We start from the raw sequence: 23902 nt of genomic DNA, 5'->3' as shown, positions 1-23902 counted from the left end.
CCCCTGTAGGGTGAGGGGTGGCAGGGGTGTCCCTGCTGGGTAAGGGGCGGCAGGGGTACCCCTGTAGGGTGAGGGGCGGCAGGGGTGCCCCTGTAGGGTGAGGGGCGGCAGGGGTGTCCCTGCTGGGTGAGGGGCGGCAGGGGTGTCCCTGCTGGGTGAGGGGCGGCAGGGGTGCCCCTGTAGGGTGAGGGGCGGCAGGGGTGCCCATGTAGGGTGAGGGGCGGCAGGGGTGTTCCTGCAGGGTGAGGGGCGGCAGGAGTGTCCCTGTAGAGTGAGGGGCGGCAGGGGTGCCCCTGTAGGGTGAGGGGCGGCAGGGGCTGTTGCCTGTTACACCTTCAGAAATTATTTCTATTGTCAGCGACGCTCTCTGGGGCTTAAGGAACTGACCGCGCTGGATACATATGCATGTATAATGTTTTACGCGTGTATTGATGGGTGAGTATATGTATAGATTTATGTATATATGTATGTATATGTGTATGCATGTATTTATGCATAAATTCTCTCTGTCTCTCACTGTCGCTGTCTCTCTCTCTCTCTCTCTCTCTCTCTCTCTCTCTCTCTCTCTCTCTCTCTCTCTCTCTCTCTCTCTCTCTCTCTCTCTCTCTCTCTCTCTCTCTCCTTCCCTTCAAAAGGGTCGAAAAGTCTAAAGATAATGGCGCGTGTTTCTGGGTCAACGATGGCTTAAATAAAGGTTTTGCTGGGGGCTGGACACAGGCACCCACATATCTGCCTTAACATGGCTTTTGACCCCAACATACCTGCCTCAACATGGCTTATGACCCCCACATATCTGCCTTCGAAATGCTTATGACCGCACATATCTGTCCTTACCTGGTTTTGTGTCAGGAACTGGGGGGTAATTCTTTAGTTCCCTGTGACCTAATCCCGCTTGGCTTCTTCTGAAACAGCTCGATTATTGTTAAACAAAGTAATGATTGACAAATGATTGACATGCTGGATAGATAAGGATGCAATGATTGACATGCTGGATAGATAAGGATGCAATGAGTGACAGGTTAAGAATCAATGATTAAGAGGATATGAATCAATGCTTGACAGGTCAGGAAACAATGATTGACTGACCTGGAAACAATGATTGATAGATGAGATAGGTTAGAAAACAGTGATTGACAGTCGAGAGAGGCTAGGAAATAATGATTGACAGATGGGACTGGTTAGAAAATAACAATTGACAGGCTTGTCAGGGTCGGACACACACTTTTATCAGTCTACCAGCGCCCAGATTACCCACCTTCCCCTATATTTTCCTCACACGCAGTCATTATAAGTCATAAGAACTCAAAAGTTCCCCCCCCCCCTCCACATAATATTTCTGGGATTCCCATTCTCTTGTGTGAGGTTTTGTACAATAGAAAACGGATGTGACTCTCTCAATATTTAGACCTGATGTGATATATATATATATATATATATATATATATATATATATATATATATATATATATATATATATATATATATATATATGCGAACAAGCCTGAATGGTCCCCAGGACAATATGCAACTGAAAACTCACCCCAGAAGTGACTCGAACCCATACTCCCAGGAGCCACGCAACTGGTATGTACAAGACGCCTTAATCCACTTGACCATCACGACCGGACATAATGAGGTGATAGCCGAGGCTATTTGAACCACCCCACCGCCGGCACTCGGATAGTAATCTTGGGCATAGCATTTTACCAAATCACCTCATTCTTTGGGGCACACGTGAGGAACACAAATGCGAACAAGCCTGAATGGTCCCCAGGACAATATGCAACTGAAAACTCACACCCCAGAAGTGACTCGAACCCATACTCCCAGGAGCCACGTGTGAACTTCTGGGGTGTGAGTTTTCAGTTATATATATATATATATATATATGACAATGTCAGACCACGGAGGAAAAAATGAAACAGGAATTTCCTTAAGTACTTTCGTATATTAATACATCTTCAGAAGGACTCCTTCTGAAGATGTATTAATATACGAAAGTACTTAAGGAACTTCCTGTTTCATTTTTTCCTCCGTGGTCTGACATTGTCACATTTTTAATCACGTGTTTATTTTCGTGATATACACACATATATATATATATATATATATATATATATATATATATATATATATATATATATATATATATGCAAACAAGCCTGAATGGTCCCCAGGACTATATACAACTGAAAACTCACACCCCAGAAGTGACTCGAACCCATACTCCCACAACTGGTATGTACAGGGACGCCTTAATCCGCTTGACCATCACGACCGGACATAAGGAAGTGATAGCCGAGGCTATATGAACCACTTCCCCGCCGGCACTCGGATGGTAATCTTGGGCATAGCATTTTATCAAATCACCTCATTCTTTGGGGCACACGTGAGGAACACAAATGCAAACAAGCCTGAATGGTCCCCAGGACTATATACAACTGAAAACTCACACCCCAGAAGTGACTCGAACCCATACTCCCACAACTGGTATGTACAGGGACGCCTTAATCCGCTTGACCATCACGACCGGACATAAGGAAGTGATAGCCGAGGCTATATGAACCACTTCCCCGCCGGCACTCGGATGGTAATCTTGGGCATAGCATTTTATCAAATCACCTCATTCTTTGGGGCACACGTGAGGAACACAAATGCAAACAAGCCTGAATGGTCCCCAGGACTATATACAACTGAAAACTCACACCCCAGAAGTGACTCGAACCCATACTCCCACAACTGGTATGTACAGGGACGCCTTAATCCGCTTGACCATCACGACCGGACATAAGGAAGTGATAGCCGAGGCTATATGAACCACTTCCCCGCCGGCACTCGGATGGTAATCTTGGGCATAGCATTTTATCAAATCACCTCATTCTTTGGGGCACACGTGAGGAACACAAATGCAAACAAGCCTGAATGGTCCCCAGGACTATATACAACTGAAAACTCACACCCCAGAAGTGACTCGAACCCATACTCCCACAACTGGTATGTACAGGGACGCCTTAATCCGCTTGACCATCACGACCGGACATAAGGAAGTGATAGCCGATAGTGATAGCCCAAGATTACCATCCGAGTGCCGGCGGGGAAGTGGTTCATATAGCCTCGGCTATCACTTCCTTATGTCCGGTCGTGATGGTCAAGCGGATTAAGGCGTCCCTGTACATACCAGTTGTGGGAGTATGGGTTCGAGTCACTTCTGGGGTGTGAGTTTTCAGTTGTATATAGTCCTGGGGACCATTCAGGCTTGTTTGCATTTGTGTTCCTCACGTGTGCCCCAAAGAATGAGGTGATTTGATAAAATGCTATGCCCAAGATTACCATCCGAGTGCCGGCGGGGAAGTGGTTCATATAGCCTCGGCTATCACTTCCTTATGTCCGGTCGTGATGGTCAAGCGGATTAAGGCGTCCCTGTACATACCAGTTGTGGGAGTATGGGTTCGAGTCACTTCTGGGGTGTGAGTTTTCAGTTGTATATAGTCCTGGGGACCATTCAGGCTTGTTTGCATTTGTGTTCCTCACGTGTGCCCCAAAGAATGAGGTGATTTGATAAAATGCTATGCCCAAGATTACCATCCGAGTGCCGGCGGGGAAGTGGTTCATATAGCCTCGGCTATCACTTCCTTATGTCCGGTCGTGATGGTCAAGCGGATTAAGGCGTCCCTGTACATACCAGTTGTGGGAGTATGGGTTCGAGTCACTTCTGGGGTGTGAGTTTTCAGTTGTATATAGTCCTGGGGACCATTCAGGCTTGTTTGCATTTGTGTTCCTCACGTGTGCCCCAAAGAATGAGGTGATTTGATAAAATGCTATGCCCAAGATTACCATCCGAGTGCCGGCGGGGAAGTGGTTCATATAGCCTCGGCTATCACTTCCTTATGTCCGGTCGTGATGGTCAAGCGGATTAAGGCGTCCCTGTACATACCAGTTGTGGGAGTATGGGTTCGAGTCACTTCTGGGGTGTGAGTTTTCAGTTGTATATAGTCCTGGGGACCATTCAGGCTTGTTTGCATTTGTGTTCCTCACGTGTGCCCCAAAGAATGAGGTGATTTGATAAAATGCTATGCCCAAGATTACCATCCGAGTGCCGGCGGGGAAGTGGTTCATATAGCCTCGGCTATCACTTCCTTATGTCCGGTCGTGATGGTCAAGCGGATTAAGGCGTCCCTGTACATACCAGTTGTGGGAGTATGGGTTCGAGTCACTTCTGGGGTGTGAGTTTTCAGTTGTATATAGTCCTGGGGACCATTCAGGCTTGTTTGCATTTGTGTTCCTCACGTGTGCCCCAAAGAATGAGGTGATTTGATAAAATGCTATGCCCAAGATTACCATCCGAGTGCCGGCGGGGAAGTGGTTCATATAGCCTCGGCTATCACTTCCTTATGTCCGGTCGTGATGGTCAAGCGGATTAAGGCGTCCCTGTACATACCAGTTGTGGGAGTATGGGTTCGAGTCACTTCTGGGGTGTGAGTTTTCAGTTGTATATAGTCCTGGGGACCATTCAGGCTTGTTTGCATTTGTGTTCCTCACGTGTGCCCCAAAGAATGAGGTGATTTGATAAAATGCTATGCCCAAGATTACCATCCGAGTGCCGGCGGGGAAGTGGTTCATATAGCCTCGGCTATCACTTCCTTATGTCCGGTCGTGATGGTCAAGCGGATTAAGGCGTCCCTGTACATACCAGTTGTGGGAGTATGGGTTCGAGTCACTTCTGGGGTGTGAGTTTTCAGTTATATATATATATTTATATATATATATATATATATATATATATATATATATATATGACTCTGTAGTTTAATTCTCGCCATTCATTAGCGAGCGGACATAAATCGAGGTAGCTTCTCTTCCTCTCTTAAGTTATGTGATAGGCGTAGGAGCAATGTGTTATCCTGGGGTTGAGTGTGCTGTGTTATGAATATGTTTTTGGCTATCCTGGGATGAATTCTCTGCTATGATATGAATTTGTGTTATCCTGGGGTGAGTTCTCTGCTATGATATACATCTGTGTTATCCTGGGATGAGTTCTCTGCTATAATATATACTTATGTATAACTGATATACATAGTCTCTGACTGAAAATGCATATATATATAATATTTGTAATTATGAAAGAGTGCATTGATATACACTTGTGATCACCCCTACTGTACGTCTTCCCCTTCCCCCCCTGACAGGGTACTGGCCCTTCGGCTTAGTCGGTTGCAACATCTACGTGACGTGCGACGTGCTGGCGTGCACCTCCAGCATCATGCACATGTGCACCATCTCGCTGGGGCGGTACCTGGGCATACGCAACCCGCTCAAGACCCGCAGCAGCAGTAAGAAGGTATAAATATATATATATATATATATATATATATATATATATATATATATATATATATATATATAGATCACTCTGCCCCAGACTCCTTTTTTTTTTACGGGCTATTCATGCCCGTGCCACCTCTTGGGTGGTTTAATCTTTATCAATCAATCAGTCAAAGTCATGCAGTCATTTTTCCCAATTTCAGATCACAGATTTTCCCCTTAAGCCTCAGTGCCCGTTCGATAATAATAGTAATTTGTATTATTATTAGGGAATTTTTCGTTTGTGTAACAATTATTTCACAAAGAAATCACATTAAGGTGATGTGTCACTGAGTGAATCGGCAGGAGCAATGAGGAATCTTCGAACGTGCACACTTTCCATCCCTCAAGCCCACGCCCTACACCACGACATGGTAACAACAATGCATTATGGGATTCAGCTGAATCCTCTAGGGTTCCTGAGGCTTCCAATGAAGCTCAGACAGGGGTTTCACGCATTGACCCCCTCCCTCCGCCATGGACTCTGATTGGGGTCCAGGAGCTGGAGGTAAACCTTTTATTCTCTCCAGGGCGTGTGCTTGGCAGTGCCAAGTGTGCGGGTTCGCATCCTCCTTATGACTCCTACTAATTTTCTCACAACGATTATTATTATTATTGTTAGTAGTAGTAGTAGTAATTATTATTATTATTATTGTTGTTGTTGTTGTTATACAAAGATATCACACTAACGTGAAATCAATTGGAGCAATTTGGAGATTCGAACCAGCGACGTGGGTAAGGTGTGCAGCTTAGAGTACCCAGGTCGCTGGTATTGATACCAGCATTACTCCAATTGATTTACTAATTATTATAATTATTGTAATTATTATTTGGTTGCTGACACTTTTTTGAGAGGGAGAGGGAGGGAGGGAAGGAGCGAGCGTTTTTTTTTTTTTTTTTTTTGAGAGAGAGAGAGAACGTTATTTGCTGTAACGCTGAACTTACTGCAATTTTCAGCTAGACTGTCACAAATTCTCAGACAACATTGTGGAACACTGAGGTAATTCTAAGGTTTTGTAGATGCCAAGTTTGAGGGTACCAAATGCCCACTTCCAGCTCTCGAACCCCCACGAACCCCATGTACCACAGGTCAGAAATACCAATAACCAAGTTGCTGATCTGAAGTCCCTATAAGCTCAGGTTTCAAAGCCCAAGTTACGGGTTCTCAGATTCCCACCATTCCCTCCCTGCTTCAGCCTCCCGGGGCTCATGTCTGCCTGGGCCCGTGGTGCCCCGCGCCCCCGCCTCGCTTCCTGCTCCTCTGGTAATAGAAGTTCCTATCGTTTTTCCAATTTCATTTTCTTCGACTCTATTCTCAGTTATCTCTCTCTCTCTCTCTCTCTCTCTCTCTCTCTCTCTCTCTCTCTCTCTCTCTCTCTCTCTCTCTCTCTCTCTCTCTCTCTCTCTCTCTCTCTCTCTCTCTCCCTCGTCCTGCATTTGATCATAAAATACATAATCGCTTGCTGCAAATTTGGTTATCGCAAGGATTCAGCAGCCATATATTCAAGACACTGACACTTTTAATTCTATACCTGAAGGCAGGATAATGATTCGCACACCTGAATGACGCCTGCTTTCAGGGTGAGGGGAGTGATGGGTCTCAAGGGGTCGAGTACATATAGAACCTACTCCACATTGATCTTTGCTTCCAGATGCGCCATTGGTTAATTTGAGCGTAATAAAAAGTATTGATATTCATGACTAGTAATGCTTGCACATGCCCACGTGAACATTGCTCCTAAAAGTCACACATACACCCGCTTTGAAACGTCAAATGTATTTAAAACAAAACAAGTTTTACACCTCAGTAAGTAATTATTTCAATATATTGAAAGTATATTGTAAGTCTTAATTTTTATACATCTTTAAATTTATTTTATCTTAATATTCGAGCCCCATCCTCCTAAAATGGAAGTGCGTATAGAAACTATTTGGTAGAAAGTCCCAATATGTAGCGATGGACCACCAGAAAGTTGACTTTTGTTTTCTTGAATTTGGACAAACCGACAATTTTTTTTTTAAGCTGCAACATAAATATAAAACCTAGCTTAATCTCTCTTAATCAATTTTAGGCCTAATACACGCTAAGGCCTAATATAGTACATATATGTACTATACTAGGCCTAAGAATATTTATGTTTGGCTTTATTTTTATTTTTTTCTGAGCTATACAATCTGAAGTGGTTTGGTACAAACAAATGCTTTACTGGTGATCCATATTGTTACTTCCCACCAAATAGTTAATATAAGTACGGTCATTTTAGGAAGATGCGTTGTAGTATTCTAACAATTTTCAATGTAGAGATCACGAGTTTTTTTTTAAGATATTTTAACTGGTGAAACTTTACATAGGAAGTAGCACAATGTACAGTACATTAGAAGTTCAGTATATGCATATGTTTGAGCGGATTCAATCCATAATGAATGGCTTCAGGATTGTCGATGGAATATATTGCTTGAAACGTTGATTTTATCACGGATATCAATACAAATTTGCATTGAATTTGTTTGAGTTGATTACTGGAACAGCCTTTCTGAGGACTCACTGGAATAGTCATTCAGAAGACCCACTAGAACAATTTTAAAAGACCCACTAGAAAATTATTTCTGAAGAACCCCTGAAATAGTATTTTAAAGACCACTGGAACCTTTTTGAAGACTAACTAGAAGTCTTTTCGATGACTTACTGGAACAGTCTTTCTAAAGATCCACTGGAGCAACCTTTTTAAAGTCCCACTGTCTTAAAAAAATTACATTAATTAAATTTTTACATAATTTACATAAATTAAAAAAAATGTAAATATGACTCAGTTATACCTGAAATGCTTTTTCGTGAATAATAATCATATAAACTTGTAATGGAATTGAATCGCCTGTTTATTCATTATATTGAGAATAGTTTAGCAGCCTCCATGTCTGTAACAATGTCACAGCTGAACGGAAACGGAGCGACGATTACGATTCCGTGGATCATGACGTGCGTCTGATTCTCTAACATCGTTCATCGGTGCGTTTGATTCTCTCGCATCGTTGATCGGTGCGTCTGATTCTCTCGCATCGTTGATCGGTGCGTCTGATTCTCTCGCATCGTTGATCGGTGCGTCTGATTCTCTCGCATCGTTGATCGGTGCGTCTGATTCTCTAACATCGTTGATAGCTAACGCTCTTTGCCCTCTTTCAGACTGTGGGTGTGAAGGTGGTGTTGGTGTGGCTGTTGGCCATGCTGGTGACCTCCCTCATCACCGTCTTGGGCATCATCGACACCACCAACATCATGCCCGCCGACTACGTCTGCACCATCAACAACCAGACCTTTTTCATCTTCGGGTCCCTGTGCGCCTTCTACATCCCCATGGTCATCATGGTGGTCAGCTACGCCCTCACTGTTCACCTGCTCCGCAAGAAGGCCAAATTCGCCGGGGACGCGCCGGCGGGCAAAGCGCGGACCATGGGCAGGTATCGCTCCGTTCGACGGAAACACCAGCAGACAACCCATTCCTTCGCCTTCACCCCGAGAACCTCGTACCGGGGGTCGTACTCCAACGGTCACGCCGGCCACTACGAGTTCTCCAACATTCACAAATGCGAGCAGGCGACCCAGACGCCGGAGTCTATCGCTCGTGAAACGAGAAACTTTAAGTTGAAAGCTCTACGCTTACAGCTCGTTGGAACCGCTGCGTGGCATCTCCGCTTTCTGCCGACGAGAAAAAGGGACGCCTTAGCCGCCAACGCCGTCGCTAACGAGCAGAAAGCTTCGAAAGTGCTCGGTCTAGTTTTCTTTGCCTTCGTTATATGTTGGACACCGTTTTTTATCCTCAACATATACTTCGCGGCGTGCCCGACCTGCCACGTGAATGACCACGTGGCCAACGTGTGTCTGTGGCTCGGCTACGTCTCCTCCACCATCAACCCCATCATCTATACTATCTTCAATCGCACCTTCAAGGCGGCGTTTATCAAAATCCTTAAGTGTGACTACAATTTTGACCACCGACACGTGAGATCGCATTCGATGTCGGACAATATGGCGGGCCCGTACGGGGGACCCACGCCGTCAGCCGTGGCCACACCTTGCTCCATTCGCACTCTCTCCACCTACGTCAAGAGCCCTAGTTACCAGCACGCTCTCACAAGCCCAGAACAAGAGCAGGAGCATCAGTGCTGACTCGTACAACAATCAGAGAGTCGTCACATGAGTGTTTACAACCCAGAGACAATCACATACATGTTGATTGCTCGATAGACGGAACAAACGCAGGATTTGAAACTCCTGCTTCACTGCCCGCTATTTAACGCAAACACTAAACTAGTTTACTTAAATCATAACCAAACAAGCGCACAAAATCAAATGGGACTTTATACATGTAGAGTATCTCCCAATGATCAGTCTCTAGTGTACAGAAGTCGGAAAGAACAGTAGTTCCCAACGTCTGTCATTTATACGTAACCAAACAATGTGTATTTAAAACCATCTGCCTGAAAAAAAATACTTTTTTGTGTAAGAGATGCTATATAGGATTTATCCAATGTAAACATGTATATTACGTAGGCTAAAGGGGGAATGTTACTATGATGAATGTTGTAAGACAATAATATAGTTAAATTTCAGCACAAAAGAGCTCCCAATAACTAAACAAATTATGAGATAGCAGTTGTTTAATATATATATTTAAAACTCGTATAAACTACCTCTTACGATCGCCACCGAGTACATTAGAGCTTGTTGTTATGTCTGAAGGTTGGGTGATTATTCCTGACGTTTGCCTAAACATAAAATCTGGAAAATAAGGCCAGTTAGTTATCTCGGAGGCTTTGTGATGATGATAACTGAGAATGGTTTGGGGGATCATGACTACCGGTACTCTTTGTAAGCTTGTGATTTTGATCCAGTTATTAATGGTTCTATGAACATGATTTACTAAAAGCAGGCCTGTTATCATGACTCACTGATAGTGACCGTGTTTTCACAACCAATGATATTGATTAACCTGAGAACGTTCATCGCTGATCGTCTCCTGATTGTGAATATAACTTTCTGATAGTGAACTTATGATCACAACCCGATAGTGTACTCCTTGTTGTTACAGGAACCTAAGGATAAAGCTATATCCAGAAGGCCTTTTGACTACGCAAAGCACCGCTCATCTACATTTAAACAATCACGTGATTGTCCAATCAAAACAAATCCCATTTAAATGTGCTGTCTCGTGTTCGAGCCTTTGTACATATATATTGTTAGAACCTATTTTTATATCTCCCTTCTTAAATCCGTTCATTCAATTGTAAACTTCAGTCATATCTCCTCTTGCTCTTCAGCCATTTCATGTAATGTAAATTGAGTCTCCATAATCTCTCTTCATACGACAGATTCCAAATTCCCATGATTAACTTACCCATCTTCTCTGAATAATCTTACGAGAATTTACATTAATTTTATAGTACGGTGCTCAAAACTTTGCTGCATAATCCAAGTCCGGATAAAGTTGAAAGTGAGTTTTTGACTAATATTTCTGGATATGAATCCTAGCACTCTATTGGCCTTATTTCTAAAATTTATGCATTGACTTCTTGGGTTTCAGAATCTTACTAATAATAACTCACATTCCTTCTCACAATCTGATTTCACAATTTCACTTTTGTGTAGTGGATATCTGGCACCTGTGCTTTATTTTCTTATGTAAGAACCCTCCACTTATCAGCACTGAATCAAATTTGATTATTTTCAGTCCATTTTGGAAAAGCGTGTCTTTGTTCTCCTGTTACTGAATCTTCGTCTGTATTCGTTTCAGTGTCATCCCCAGATTTACAAATGTTGATGTTCGTTTCTGTATCTAAACAATTTATTCTGACCGTCTCTGCAATGACTTCCCCTGAAACAGTTTTAAGAGAAGTTTCTCTGATTCCCTCCGTTTCTACTGTCCTTATCAGTCTCTCATATGAAGCGGTAATAAAATCTTTACAAAACTCTATTATAACTTAAGTATACAATTTAGGTCCTGCCTCGTATGAGCCAGTAAGTTTTCATTAGTTTATTCATTATTCTTATGTTCTTATTGAGTTTCTTAATTACACTATGTGATGTCAATAACAAACACAAATTACAATACAGTGTCATCTCTAAACATAGGCAAACACACTGAATATGATGATTGTAGTTTATATTTTTGTTAGCGTCTTGACTCTTCAAACAAAATATTCAGGTGTAAACACTGGCAAAAGGGCCTGACAGCTGAGAGGACAGCGCTAAGGATTCGTAGTCCTGAGGTTCCGAGTTCGATCCTCGGAGGAGGCGGAAACAAATGGGCAAAGTTTCTTTCGCCCTGATGGGCCTGTTCAGTTAGCAGTAAATAGGTACCTGAGAGTTAAGCAGCTGCTACGGGCTGCTTCCTGAGGGTGTGTAAGAAAAAGGAGGCCAGGTCGAGGACTGGGCCGCGGGGACTCTAAGCTCCGAAATCATCTCAAGATGGTGGGTTTGTTAACATAACTTGCTGAAGGGGAACTTTTTGTGTTTCATAATTCACTGATAGTGAGCTTTTGAGCAGAACTCATTAATGATGAGCTCGTGAGCTTGACGCACTGTTCTGGTGTATATCTAGTAGGGTGTGTACTATTTTAGGAAACGAGGAGACAGCTGCTGCTGCTGCTGCTGCTGCTTCTCTCTCTCTCTCTCTCTCTCTCTCTCTCTCTCTCTCTCTCTCTCTCTCTCTCTCTCTCTCTCTCTCTCTCTCTCTCTCTCTCTCTCTCTCTCTCTCTCTCTCTCTCCCTTCCGCCCTTCCTCGCTTCCACACTCTAACGTACAAACTAATTTGACAAGCAGCTGTTGCATAATGTAATCTCTACCGTTTCATTTCCCCCTTGTCGACGGTGACATTCCTGAAGGAGATAATCAGTGGCAGGGGGCGGCAGTTCCCGCAGACCAACAGCCTCCCGGGGGGCTTTTCCTCTCCAGATGTGCCAGTTCATTCTCTTCTCGCTGCCTGTAAGGGACCTTCAGCCCCCCATCCAATTATCATTGGATATCTGAGCAAAAATGTCAACTGTCATGGTTGATTAAGAGGTCATTCAACTATGAAATTGAACATATTTCGACCCAGAGGTCAACTGACGCATCACAAAAAAAGTAGTACCTTCATAAAAATGTGACTCTACTGTGTATTGGTATTTATTGGATTAATATATATATATATATATATATATATATATCACAGTGATTAAAAAGATTTATTGTTATTATTTTGTATTTGTTTCAGTGATGCCAGCTGAGCCGTGGGGATAGTCAGGTATACAACGAAAATAGAATGAAGGAATAAAAGGTTTTGTTTGTTTTGTTATTTTTGACTGGATGAAGACTGTACAACGGCTGTTTGGACAATGATGTTTTAGCAAACACTCTCTTGACCGACGCGTCGAACTAACCTTCGCTACCCGACCCTCGTTGACCGACACCCCCTTCCCCCTCCCTGATTGACACTTTGAGCGAACCCTCGATCGTTAACCCAGCCGCCAAACACCCTGTTTATGCAGCCCGTCCTCCAAACAAAGATCCAAAAGTGATTCCATGCACCCGCCAAACCCCCTGTTTATGAATGAAAAGTGGTTTACACACGACTCACAACTGCTGACGTTCGAACATATCCGGAACAAGTGTTTCACTGACGAATTTTGTTCGAATCACAACGCTATAAATGCTTCACCCACGTACTACAAATACAAATAATCGCCAACAGAACCTAAACACCTAACCTAACCTAACCTAACCTATGCACAATATGCTAATATATTATAATATTAATTTATACTTGAGAAAATTCCCGTTTTGAATGAACAGCATATTAAAATTTATGAATGCGTCTGTGGGGTCGACCGCTAGATGTAATGGACTTGAGTCGAGGACGGGTTGGTTTATGAAGGAAAAATTGTTTACACACGACTCACAACTGATGATCTTCGAACATTTCGCGAAAAGTGCTTCGCCGACGACCTCTGTTCGAAACACAACGCTGTAAATGCCTCATCCACGAACTTCAAATACAAATAATTGCCTACAGAACCTCAACACCTAACCTAACCTACGCCTAAATATACACAGAACTTCTGTGAATAATAATATTAATGTAAATGTGAGAATAAACCTATTTCTATAAAACATTAGATTAAAATTGATGAAGGTGGTGTTTAGGGAGGGGGGGGGGGGAGGGCCGCTGTTTCATCGCACCTGGGCTCTCAGCTGGTTGTTTTTTCAAGCAAACCCTCACTCGTCGATAGACACGTCGAATCCCAGCCTTCACAGATAGGCACACGACTAAAGGACTCACTCACTGACTCGCTGACTCACTGACTGACTCACTGACTCACTCACTGACTCACTCACTGACTCACTCACTGACTCACTCACTGACTCACGGTGCTCGAGGTCGCAATCGATATGCGCAATTTTTTGGTGGGTAATAACAGACATTGTGTTAAGACACGTGCCAGTCAATATTTAGTGCAGTAGTTAAAACCCTTCCCAGGAGGAAGGAGGTCGAGACAGTGGTAACCTTCACAGTTGCCGCAGTTACAGAATCGACATGAGAATGGTTCAGGACGGACCGAAACGTCGTCGTCCCTTCACCTTCTAGTGTGTGGTCTGGTCAACTTACTTTAGCCACGTTATTGTGACTCATCGCCTGCAACCTTCACAGTGGTTTCCACAGTGTTTTCAACCTAATTGCCAGACTTGTAAGGTGTCACGTGAAATGCCGATAATTACAAGCGGGAGGAAAATGGAAGACTGGGTAATTATAAATAAGAAATAAGAAAGAATATAATTATATGTGAAGAAACAAAGAAGTGAAAAGGGCAAGAGAGGTAATTTAACAGGCAGACGGAACGCCGCTAACGACCTTGTTGTGTGGTGGGATCGAACGCCAGTATCGGGTAAGCTTCTCAAAATTCTTCATTTGTGTGCAAAATCATATCTACAGTAACTGCTATCTGAAAGATGTATAATTAGAGTTTATCCAGTTTAAAGATATCGAGTATGTGGCTAATTTCATATAATGAACAGACGACTGAGAACCAACCGAGCCATAGATATGTTAGTGTGGTGTGTGTGTGTGTGTGTGTGTGTGTGTGTGTGTGTGTGTGTGTGTGTGTGTGTATTCACCACTTGTGCTTGCGGGGGTTGAGCTCTGCTCTTTCGGCCCGCCTCTCAACTGTCAATCAATCAATCAATCAATCAACTGATCCCCCCCCCCCCCCCACACACACATACACCCACACACAGGAAGCAGCCCGTAGCAGCTATCTAACTCCCAGGTACCTATTTACTGCTAGGTGAACAGTATGTGTGTGTGTGTGTTCTGTAAAGATATGAATCGGTTCCCAATTGCCAAATTACTGTGAACTTGAAGTTTTGTGGAACGACCCATTTCCTTTCCATCTGAGATGGTCATCCCATAATTCTTTGCACTGAAACCCTCGGTTTTCTGAGAAGGTCGAGGATTAAAAGGTCATTCATTTATTATTCATTGATATCAGCATACACAAAACATATGAATATCATACATCTTATCAACTATGAATAATTGTTGAGGAAATATCAAGATTCGTAAATATCAACTGAGATTCGTAGTTAATATTGAAGAGTTCTTAGCCCTCTTTTCCATTACTGTGAAGGTTGGTTCAATGCTTAGACAGTCATTGGACGTGAATTCTCTTATTGTATTAGTTGACAACAAATTTGTATCGTGTGGGACGGTAACCAACTACCCGACCTCACAACAACACTCTGAACAGGTGTGGCCAAGTATCGAGAAAACTGTAGTAGAGGGTAGTCGAGGGTATGAGGCCAAAAATAAGGGGGAAATCAGACCAAGTAGAGCTGTGTGGACCAATATCATAGAGGGGTAATGTGGCCGAGTAGTAGGGAATTATATACACAAGTAAAATCAATTTAACCCAGTAGCAATTTCTGACTCAAAAATTGGACGTTACGGATATGTATTGCAAGCTTGTGAAACATAACTAATTTTGTTTAATTCGTGTGTTACAAAGATAAATAATTATTCATAAATGTATGATACAAAAATTCTAAATGAATATTAGTAACTATAAACTATATAGGAACTATAAACAGGAACTATAAACTTCCTGTCACTTTAAGTTCACACTCTAAATGGGAGGGAAATTGAAATAAAGTTAATTAAGGTATAAATACACACAAAGGGATGAGGTAGCTCAAGCTATTCTCGCCGGGAGGAAGGATGGGAACTCTAGTGTCCTTCTCTCGTTCTAGTGACGATAATAAGGACAAGAAAACCACACGACTGTAATATCTCTACCAGAAAGTAAATAGAAGCCATATGATGGGATCGAACCTGCGCACCTGAATTCCTCAGGAATACGCTCTACCGACTGGACCAATGACGGTTTTAATATAAACTCAAAAAACATATTAATAACAAAAAGGGTATTTATAAATAACTTGGCTTCTTAGGCACTAGAGGATCAAACAATTTGCTCCAGGTTACCAGTATTTTCATATCATTCCCAAGCTCTGTATTAATGCGTATGAATGTATATGTGTATTCAAATTGTGTATTTATAATGTAGCTTTGTACATGCAAATAATAGGGGTAGTGTGTACATACATGCAATAATGTACCTGTGTACATATATATATATATATATATATATATATATATATATATATATATATATATATATATATTCCATCGTTATAATGTACATAATATACTAGAACTATGTACATACAATACAGGAATTATGAACATACAAATATATTTACTGTATAATGGATGTAAACACTATAGTCTTCAATTTATAGAATCTATTTATTGATGTCTCAGAAGACGATAATATGTATGTGTGTATTCTTGAAGTGTTTTGTAAATTTGTAGGTGAAGGAAGTATACATATTATATGTGTACGTTGTATGTTTTACCAACTTGTATTATCCAGGACTTGTAGTCTCTGACTTAGGATTATTATTTGTAAATAATGCATTTTTACCCTTGTATATATTTCATGGATTAGGATTTATCAGTCTGTCTTTAATCTCTACCTTTGCTGATGTATAAATGGACAAATTAATAAACAGATGAAAGGTCTTTTTAGATAACAAGATTAAATTAAGATCTTTTATGATAGATGGATTTTTTTTTTATTCTGTACAAGTAACACAGAAATCACGAATTTACTTTACATTTATGAAAGAACTCTTTGTACATTGCAAGTGCTACAGTGTACCTTTGCTAGGCAACTTTGCTAGATGCCACTGTCTGAGAGGACCACTTCGCCAGGAGCCACAATGAGCCAGTTGCAACTATGGCACCATAATCTTGTGAGCTTCTTGCAGATAGTTGCAGCTAGGAAGCACGAGCTAGTTGCTGAATATCTATTTTTGTTTTTTTTTGTTTTTACCCCTTTTTAGAGAAGAGGTTCGTGACGGTCTCTCGCTGTGTGCTTCGGTAAGGCTCATTGTACACGTGTTGTGGTAAGGGGAGATGAGCCTTACAGACACACATGCACACACCTGGGGCCAGATTAACGAAGCAGTTACGCAAGCACTTACGAACGTGTACATCTTTCCTCAATCTTTGGCGGCTTTGTTTAGAATTATTAAACAGTTAATGAGCTCTGAAGCACCAGGAGGCTGTTTATGACAATAACAACAGTTGATTGGGAAGTTTTCATGCTTGTAAACTGTTTAATAAATGTAACCAAAGCCATCAAAGATTGAGGAAAGATGTACAGGTTCGTAAGTACTTGCGTAACTGCTTCGTGAATCTGGCCCGTGGCGCTACAGCTGCCCCCTCCCCACAGAACTGGCTCCCGTTTTCTTATATTTAGTGTCTCAACTATGGTGATTGAGGAGTTAACAGGTTAACATGCCACATAAACCAGCTAGCATACTTCGCTGCATACCACACCAACCGCATACACACCGCATACCACATCAACCACGTACACACCGCATATCACATCATCTAAATATATATATATATAGCATACCTCGCCACATACTGTATGAACCGGTGTAGAATGCGATGCATTATCCTCATACTGTAATATGGCGTATGTATACAGTTCGGAATCCTTATATAGACTAGAGGATGACTCTATTTAACGCACAGAATTGTAATAGGGTTAACTGTTCATGTTAAAAGTTACAAATAACATTCGGATTGTAATTACAAAACAAAAGGGGGAGGGCCACACCACATCCTTCACCCCCACAACACATCCTTCACCCCCACACCACATCCTTCACCCCCACACAACACATCCTTCACCCCCACACAACACATCCTTCACCCCCACACAACACATCCTTCACCCCCACACACCACATCCTTCACCCCCACACACCACATCCTTCACCCCCACACACCACATCCTTCACCCCCACACCACATCCTTCACCCCCACACCACATCCTTCACCCCCACACAACACATCCTTCACCCCCACACAACACATCCTTCACCCCCACACAACACATCCTTCACCCCCACACCACATCCTTCACCCCCACACAACACATCCTTCACCCCCACACCACATCCTTCACCCCCCCACACCACATCCTTCACCCCCACACAACACATCCTTCACCCCCACACCACATCCTTCACCCCCCCACACCACATCCTTCACCCCCCACACCACATCCTTCACCCCCACACAACACATCCTTCACCCCCACACCACATCCTTCACCCCCCACACCACATCCTTCACCCCCACACCACATCCTTCACCCCCCCCCACACCACATCCTTCACCCCCACACCACACATCCTTCACCCCCACACACCACATCCTTCACCCCCCACACCACATCCTTCACCCCCACACAACACACCCTTCACCCCCACACCACATCCTTCACCCCCAGACCACATCCTTCACCCCCACAACACATCCTTCACCCCCCACAACACATCCTTCACCCCCCACAACACATCCTTCACCCCCACACCACATCCTTCACCCCCACAACACATCCTTCACCCCCCACAACACATCCTTCACCCCCACACATCCTTCACCCCCACACATCCTTCACCCCCACACCACATCCTTCACCCCCACACCACATCCTTCACCCCCACACCACATCCTTCACCCCCACACCACATCCTTCACCCCCACAACACATCCTTCACCCCCCACAACACATCCTTCACCTCCACACATCCTTCACCCCACACATCCTTCACCTCCACACATCCTTCACCCCACAACACATCCTTCACCCCCCACACCACATCCTTCACCCCCACAACACATCCTTCACCTCCACACATCCTTCACCCCCACAGCACATCCTTCACCTCCACACATCCTTCACCCCCACAACACATCCTTCACCCCCCACACCACATCCTTCACCCCCACAACACATCCTTCACCCCCACAACACATCCTTCACCTCCACACAACCTTCACCCCCACAACACATCCTTCACCCCCCACAACACATCCTTCACCCCCCACAACACATCCTTCACCCCCACAACACATCCTTCACCCCCACACATCCTTCACCCCCACACATCCTTCACCCCCACAACACATCCTTCACCCCCACAACACATCCTTCACCCCCACACATCCTTCACCCCCACAACACATCCTTCACCCCCACAACACATCCTTCACCCCCACAACACATCCTTCACCCCCACACATCCTTCACCCCCCACACCACATCCTTCACCCCCACAACACATCCTTCACCCCCACAACACATCCTTCACCTCCACACATCCTTCACCCCCCACAACACATCCTTCACCCCCCACAACACATCCTTCACCCCCACAACACATCCTTCACCCCCACAACACATCCTTCACCCCCACACATCCTTCACCCCCACACATCCTTCACCCCCACAACACATCCTTCACCCCCACAACACATCCTTCACCCCCACACATCCTTCACCCCCACAACACATCCTTCACCCCCACAACACATCCTTCACCCCCACACATCCTTCACCCCCCACACCACATCCTTCACCCCCACAACACATCCTTCACCCCCACAACACATCCTTCACCCCCCACACCACATCCTTCACCCCCACACACCACATCCTTCACCCCCCACACCACATCCTTCACCCCCACACAACACACCCTTCACCCCCACACCACATCCTTCACCCCCAGACCACATCCTTCACCCCCACAACACATCCTTCACCCCCCACAACACATCCTTCACCCCCCACAACACATCCTTCACCCCCACACCACATCCTTCACCCCCACAACACATCCTTCACCCCCCACAACACATCCTTCACCCCCACACATCCTTCACCCCCACACATCCTTCAGCCCCACACATCCTTCACCCCCACACCACATCCTTCACCCCCACACCACATCCTTCACCCCCACACCACATCCTTCACCCCCACACCACATCCTTCACCCCCACAACACATCCTTCACCCCCCACAACACATCCTTCACCTCCACACATCCTTCACCCCACACATCCTTCACCTCCACACATCCTTCACCCCCACAACACATCCTTCACCCCCCACACCACATCCTTCACCCCCACAACACATCCTTCACCTCCACACATCCTTCACCCCCACAGCACATCCTTCACCTCCACACATCCTTCACCCCCACAACACATCCTTCACCCCCCACACCACATCCTTCACCCCCACAACACATCCTTCACCCCCACAACACATCCTTCACCTCCACACAACCTTCACCCCCACAACACATCCTTCACCCCCCACACCACATCCTTCACCCCCCACAACACATCCTTCACCCCCCACAACACATCCTTCACCCCCACAACACATCCTTCACCCCCACACATCCTTCACCCCCACACATCCTTCACCCCCACAACACATCCTTCACCCCCACACATCCTTCACCCCCACAACACATCCTTCACCCCCACAACACATCCTTCACCCCCACACATCCTTCACCCCCCACACCACATCCTTCACCCCCACAACACATCCTTCACCCCCACAACACATCCTTCACCCCCCACATCACACATCCTTCACCCCCCACACCACATCCTTCACCCCCACATCACACATCCTTCACCCCCACAACACATCCTTCACCCCCACAACACATCCTTCACCCCCACAACACATCCTTCACCCCCCACACCACATCCTTCACCCCCCACAACACATCCTTCACCCCCCACAACACATCCTTCACCCCCCACACCACATCCTTCACCCCCCACAACACATCCTTCACCCCCACAACACATCCTTCACCCCCCACAACACATCCTTCACCCCCCACAACACATCCTTCACCCCCACAACACATCCTTCACCCCCACAACACATCCTTCACCCCCCACATCACACATCCTTCACCCCCACAACACATCCTTCACCCCCCCCAACACATCCTTCACCCCCCACACCACATCCTTCACCCCCCACAACACATCCTTCACCCCCCACAACACATCCTTCACCCCCACAACACATCCTTCACCCCCCACACCACATCCTTCACCCCCCACAACACATCCTTCACCCCCCACAACACATCCTTCACCCCCACAACACATCACTGCTAGTTGGTAAGCTATTATGACCGTTACTGACCTAATGTGAAGGGGTTCAACAATGGGCATATAATAGGTCACAGTGGTGACCTAATATATGCCCCATTAGTGACCTCATATACTCGTTAGTGACCCACTGTGGTTGTTGTTGGCATAATGTAAACTTGGGTGACTTATAGTGACCTAATATGACCTTTAATGACCTAAAAAGGCCTTTAATGACCTAAAAGGACCTTTCGGTGGCCCTAATATAACTGCTGGTGACCTAATATGACCATTGGTTACTTTTAGTAACCTAATATGACCTTTAGTGACTTGATATGACCTTTGGTGACCTAATATGACAGTGACCTAAAATGGACTAATGTGATTCTTGTTGACCTTAAGTGGCCTAGTATGAGCGTTAGTGACCTAATGTGACCGTTGATGACCTAATGTGACCGTTGATGACCTAATGTGACCGTTGATGACCTAATAAGACCGAATATGATCGTTAGTCATCTAAAATATCCATGAGATCTTTGCCATCGAACTCAACCATTGGACGAGTCTGTGAGGTTTGACCAAGTATTATCTCCTGCTTCCTTAATCTGCCCGGTATCAACAGTTTATTACACCCAAGAGGTGCCTCTTATTTTGAAAACTTGCTAGTTTTATATTGTGTGTTTAGAAGAGCGGATCTCACTTCATCTCACGTGAACTTGTACAAATTACCTCTAACCTACACCTCTAATACACAGATGCGTGATTGTGCTATTAATTTAATATACATACATGTATGTATATATGTAAATACAGGTATGAAGATTCATTGATGACAATGTACATTGTAGATGCTGTGGGTTAGGCTGGCGGCCATCCAGGGAACATTTTGGCCAGGTCGGCGGCCATCTAGGGAACATTTTGGCCAGGTCGGGGGACATCCAGGGAACAGTTTGGCCAGGCCGGCGGCCATCTAGGGAACATTTTGGCCAGGCCGGCGGCCATCCAGGGAGCTCTACAGTCGGGTTGATGACCAGTGCTGTGGCCAGGCCAATGGCCATCCAAGAAACATCCCGGAGAGGGACTCAGTGTCTTCTTTTTTCTCTCAGATGTAATCGGTCCATTGAGATGCTGCTGAGCTGACCTTGAGCTCTGTGATAGAGCTTTCATGGTGTTCAGCACTAGCCAGGTGCATATGGTCGGTGCCTGCCTGGCCTAGTACCTACCTGGATGGCCTGCCGGGCCTAGTACCTATCTGGATGGCCTGCCGGGCCTAGTACCTATCTGGATGGCCTGCCGGGCCTAGTACCTACCTGGATGGCCTGCCGGGCCTAGTACCTACCTGGATGGCCTGCCGGGCCTAGTACCTACCTTGTCAGCCTACCTAACCTACCTACCTATGTGACCTACCCGGTCTATTGGAGTCAGGCAAAGCCTCCCACCAATAGACTATACATATGTATGTTTATGTTCGTATTACCAGGCATCATCGTGGCCATACAGGCCGGATACATCTGTATCAGTCTTTGTAATAAAGGAATAAGAAATGCAGTTGTATAACTCTCTTGTCCTGTACACGATGGGTACGCGTTGAGATGCTCTGACGAGACCCCCGCATGCATGTCTTGTAAAATTTTGATTGCTGCCGCCGGAGGCGGCTAGTTTATTGTGCACCCCATACTCACCCTGTGAGCGGTAGCGCAAAAAGCATTACAGAGGCCACAAAAAGTCATTATCAGACCTCATCTTAGATTATTACATAAACAATTTCATCTATCCTTCACACCTTATAGTTACATGTCAGCTAGTTACAGAGAATATTCTATTTCAAGAGCTATATATTTACAGTAAATCATTACACATTAATGGTAGGTCTTTTCGATAATACATAATTGTTTGACCAATGGAGATGTTACAGTCTCATTGGGGAGCTGCTGTTTATTATTAGTCTTCACAATACAAGAGTTTCTTAATCTCATATGTCATTTATCTACTGGAAGCGTGATATGGATACAGTGCAAGGATTTCAGGTATTTTATCCTTGGTAATAAGATAGGTTGCCATATCATACAGAGTGAGCTTAGATTTATCTCTAAATGGCTCAATTTTACTACAATGCAAGAAATAGTGTTCGAGTGTGTGTCCCTGTCTTTATCCACGCACATTACACTTTACTTCATCTAGATCCTTATACAAGCCGAACTGCCAGAGATACTGGTAGCCTAGTCTTATTCGAGCTGTGACAACATCTGTTAGTCTACTGACTTTGTTACTTGCCCCATACACATGTTTTACTTTACACATTTCATTGTGATAAACCTACTTTCTTCAAATCCATCAAAGAATTCTCGTCTAATGACACTTTTAAGGGACCTATTTGATAACTCAAGAGTCCGTTCAATACTCTTTATTTGCTGTAGCCTTAGCAAGGGCGTCAACTTTGTCATGTTCCTGCATGCCAATGTGAGAAGGAATCCACAACATTTTTATATTTACCCTCTTGCTAAGTATTCTTATATATCTACGTTTAGCTTCTAAGACAAGCACGTTATTACTTGATTGCAAACTGTTTATTGTTAGTAGTGAGGAAAGGGAGTCGGAAATAATTAAGCTGTCTACTTCACTGTTGTCAATAATTTCGAGTGCTACCAGTATTGCTACCAACTCGGCTTGCATTGTGGACGCCCAGTTACTAATTCTTGTAAACTTCATCTCCTCATGTCCGGGCTTAACCTGAGTTATGATGGTCCACCAGGGTGTTGCTGGCAGCGGCCCACTACAGCCTGGCTGGTCCCGCACTTCCTGCTGCAACTCGTATAAAATGCTTTTGGTTGTGAACATGTCCGCTTTTGTTCAGCCACATCAGCGGTACTTTGCACACAGTGGAAGGATATACCTGACCCCTCCTCCTTCTCTGGGGCCGTAGATGGGAAGTGAAGTCGTAATTTCAATC

General features: G+C 44.5%; 1 protein-coding gene across 1 annotated transcript in view; it reads left to right on the top strand.

Moving 5' to 3' along the window:
- The window catches only part of LOC138369159 (uncharacterized), a 74359-nt gene extending 62496 nt beyond the window's left edge, over positions 1-11863 (top strand). Inside the window, exon 3 of the mRNA XM_069332096.1 lies at positions 8543-11863. Within this exon, the coding sequence (XP_069188197.1) occupies positions 8543-9526 (984 nt within the window). The 3' untranslated portion in view covers positions 9527-11863. The remainder of the gene's footprint in view (positions 1-8542) is intronic.
- Positions 11864-23902: the final 12039 nt, after the last annotated feature.

Source organism: Procambarus clarkii, chromosome 27, assembly GCF_040958095.1.
Source record: "Procambarus clarkii isolate CNS0578487 chromosome 27, FALCON_Pclarkii_2.0, whole genome shotgun sequence".
In the NCBI taxonomy this organism is placed as follows: domain Eukaryota; kingdom Metazoa; phylum Arthropoda; class Malacostraca; order Decapoda; family Cambaridae; genus Procambarus; species Procambarus clarkii.
Note: the sequence above shows the minus strand (reverse complement) of the source record. Positions and strands in the feature narration are given on the sequence as shown.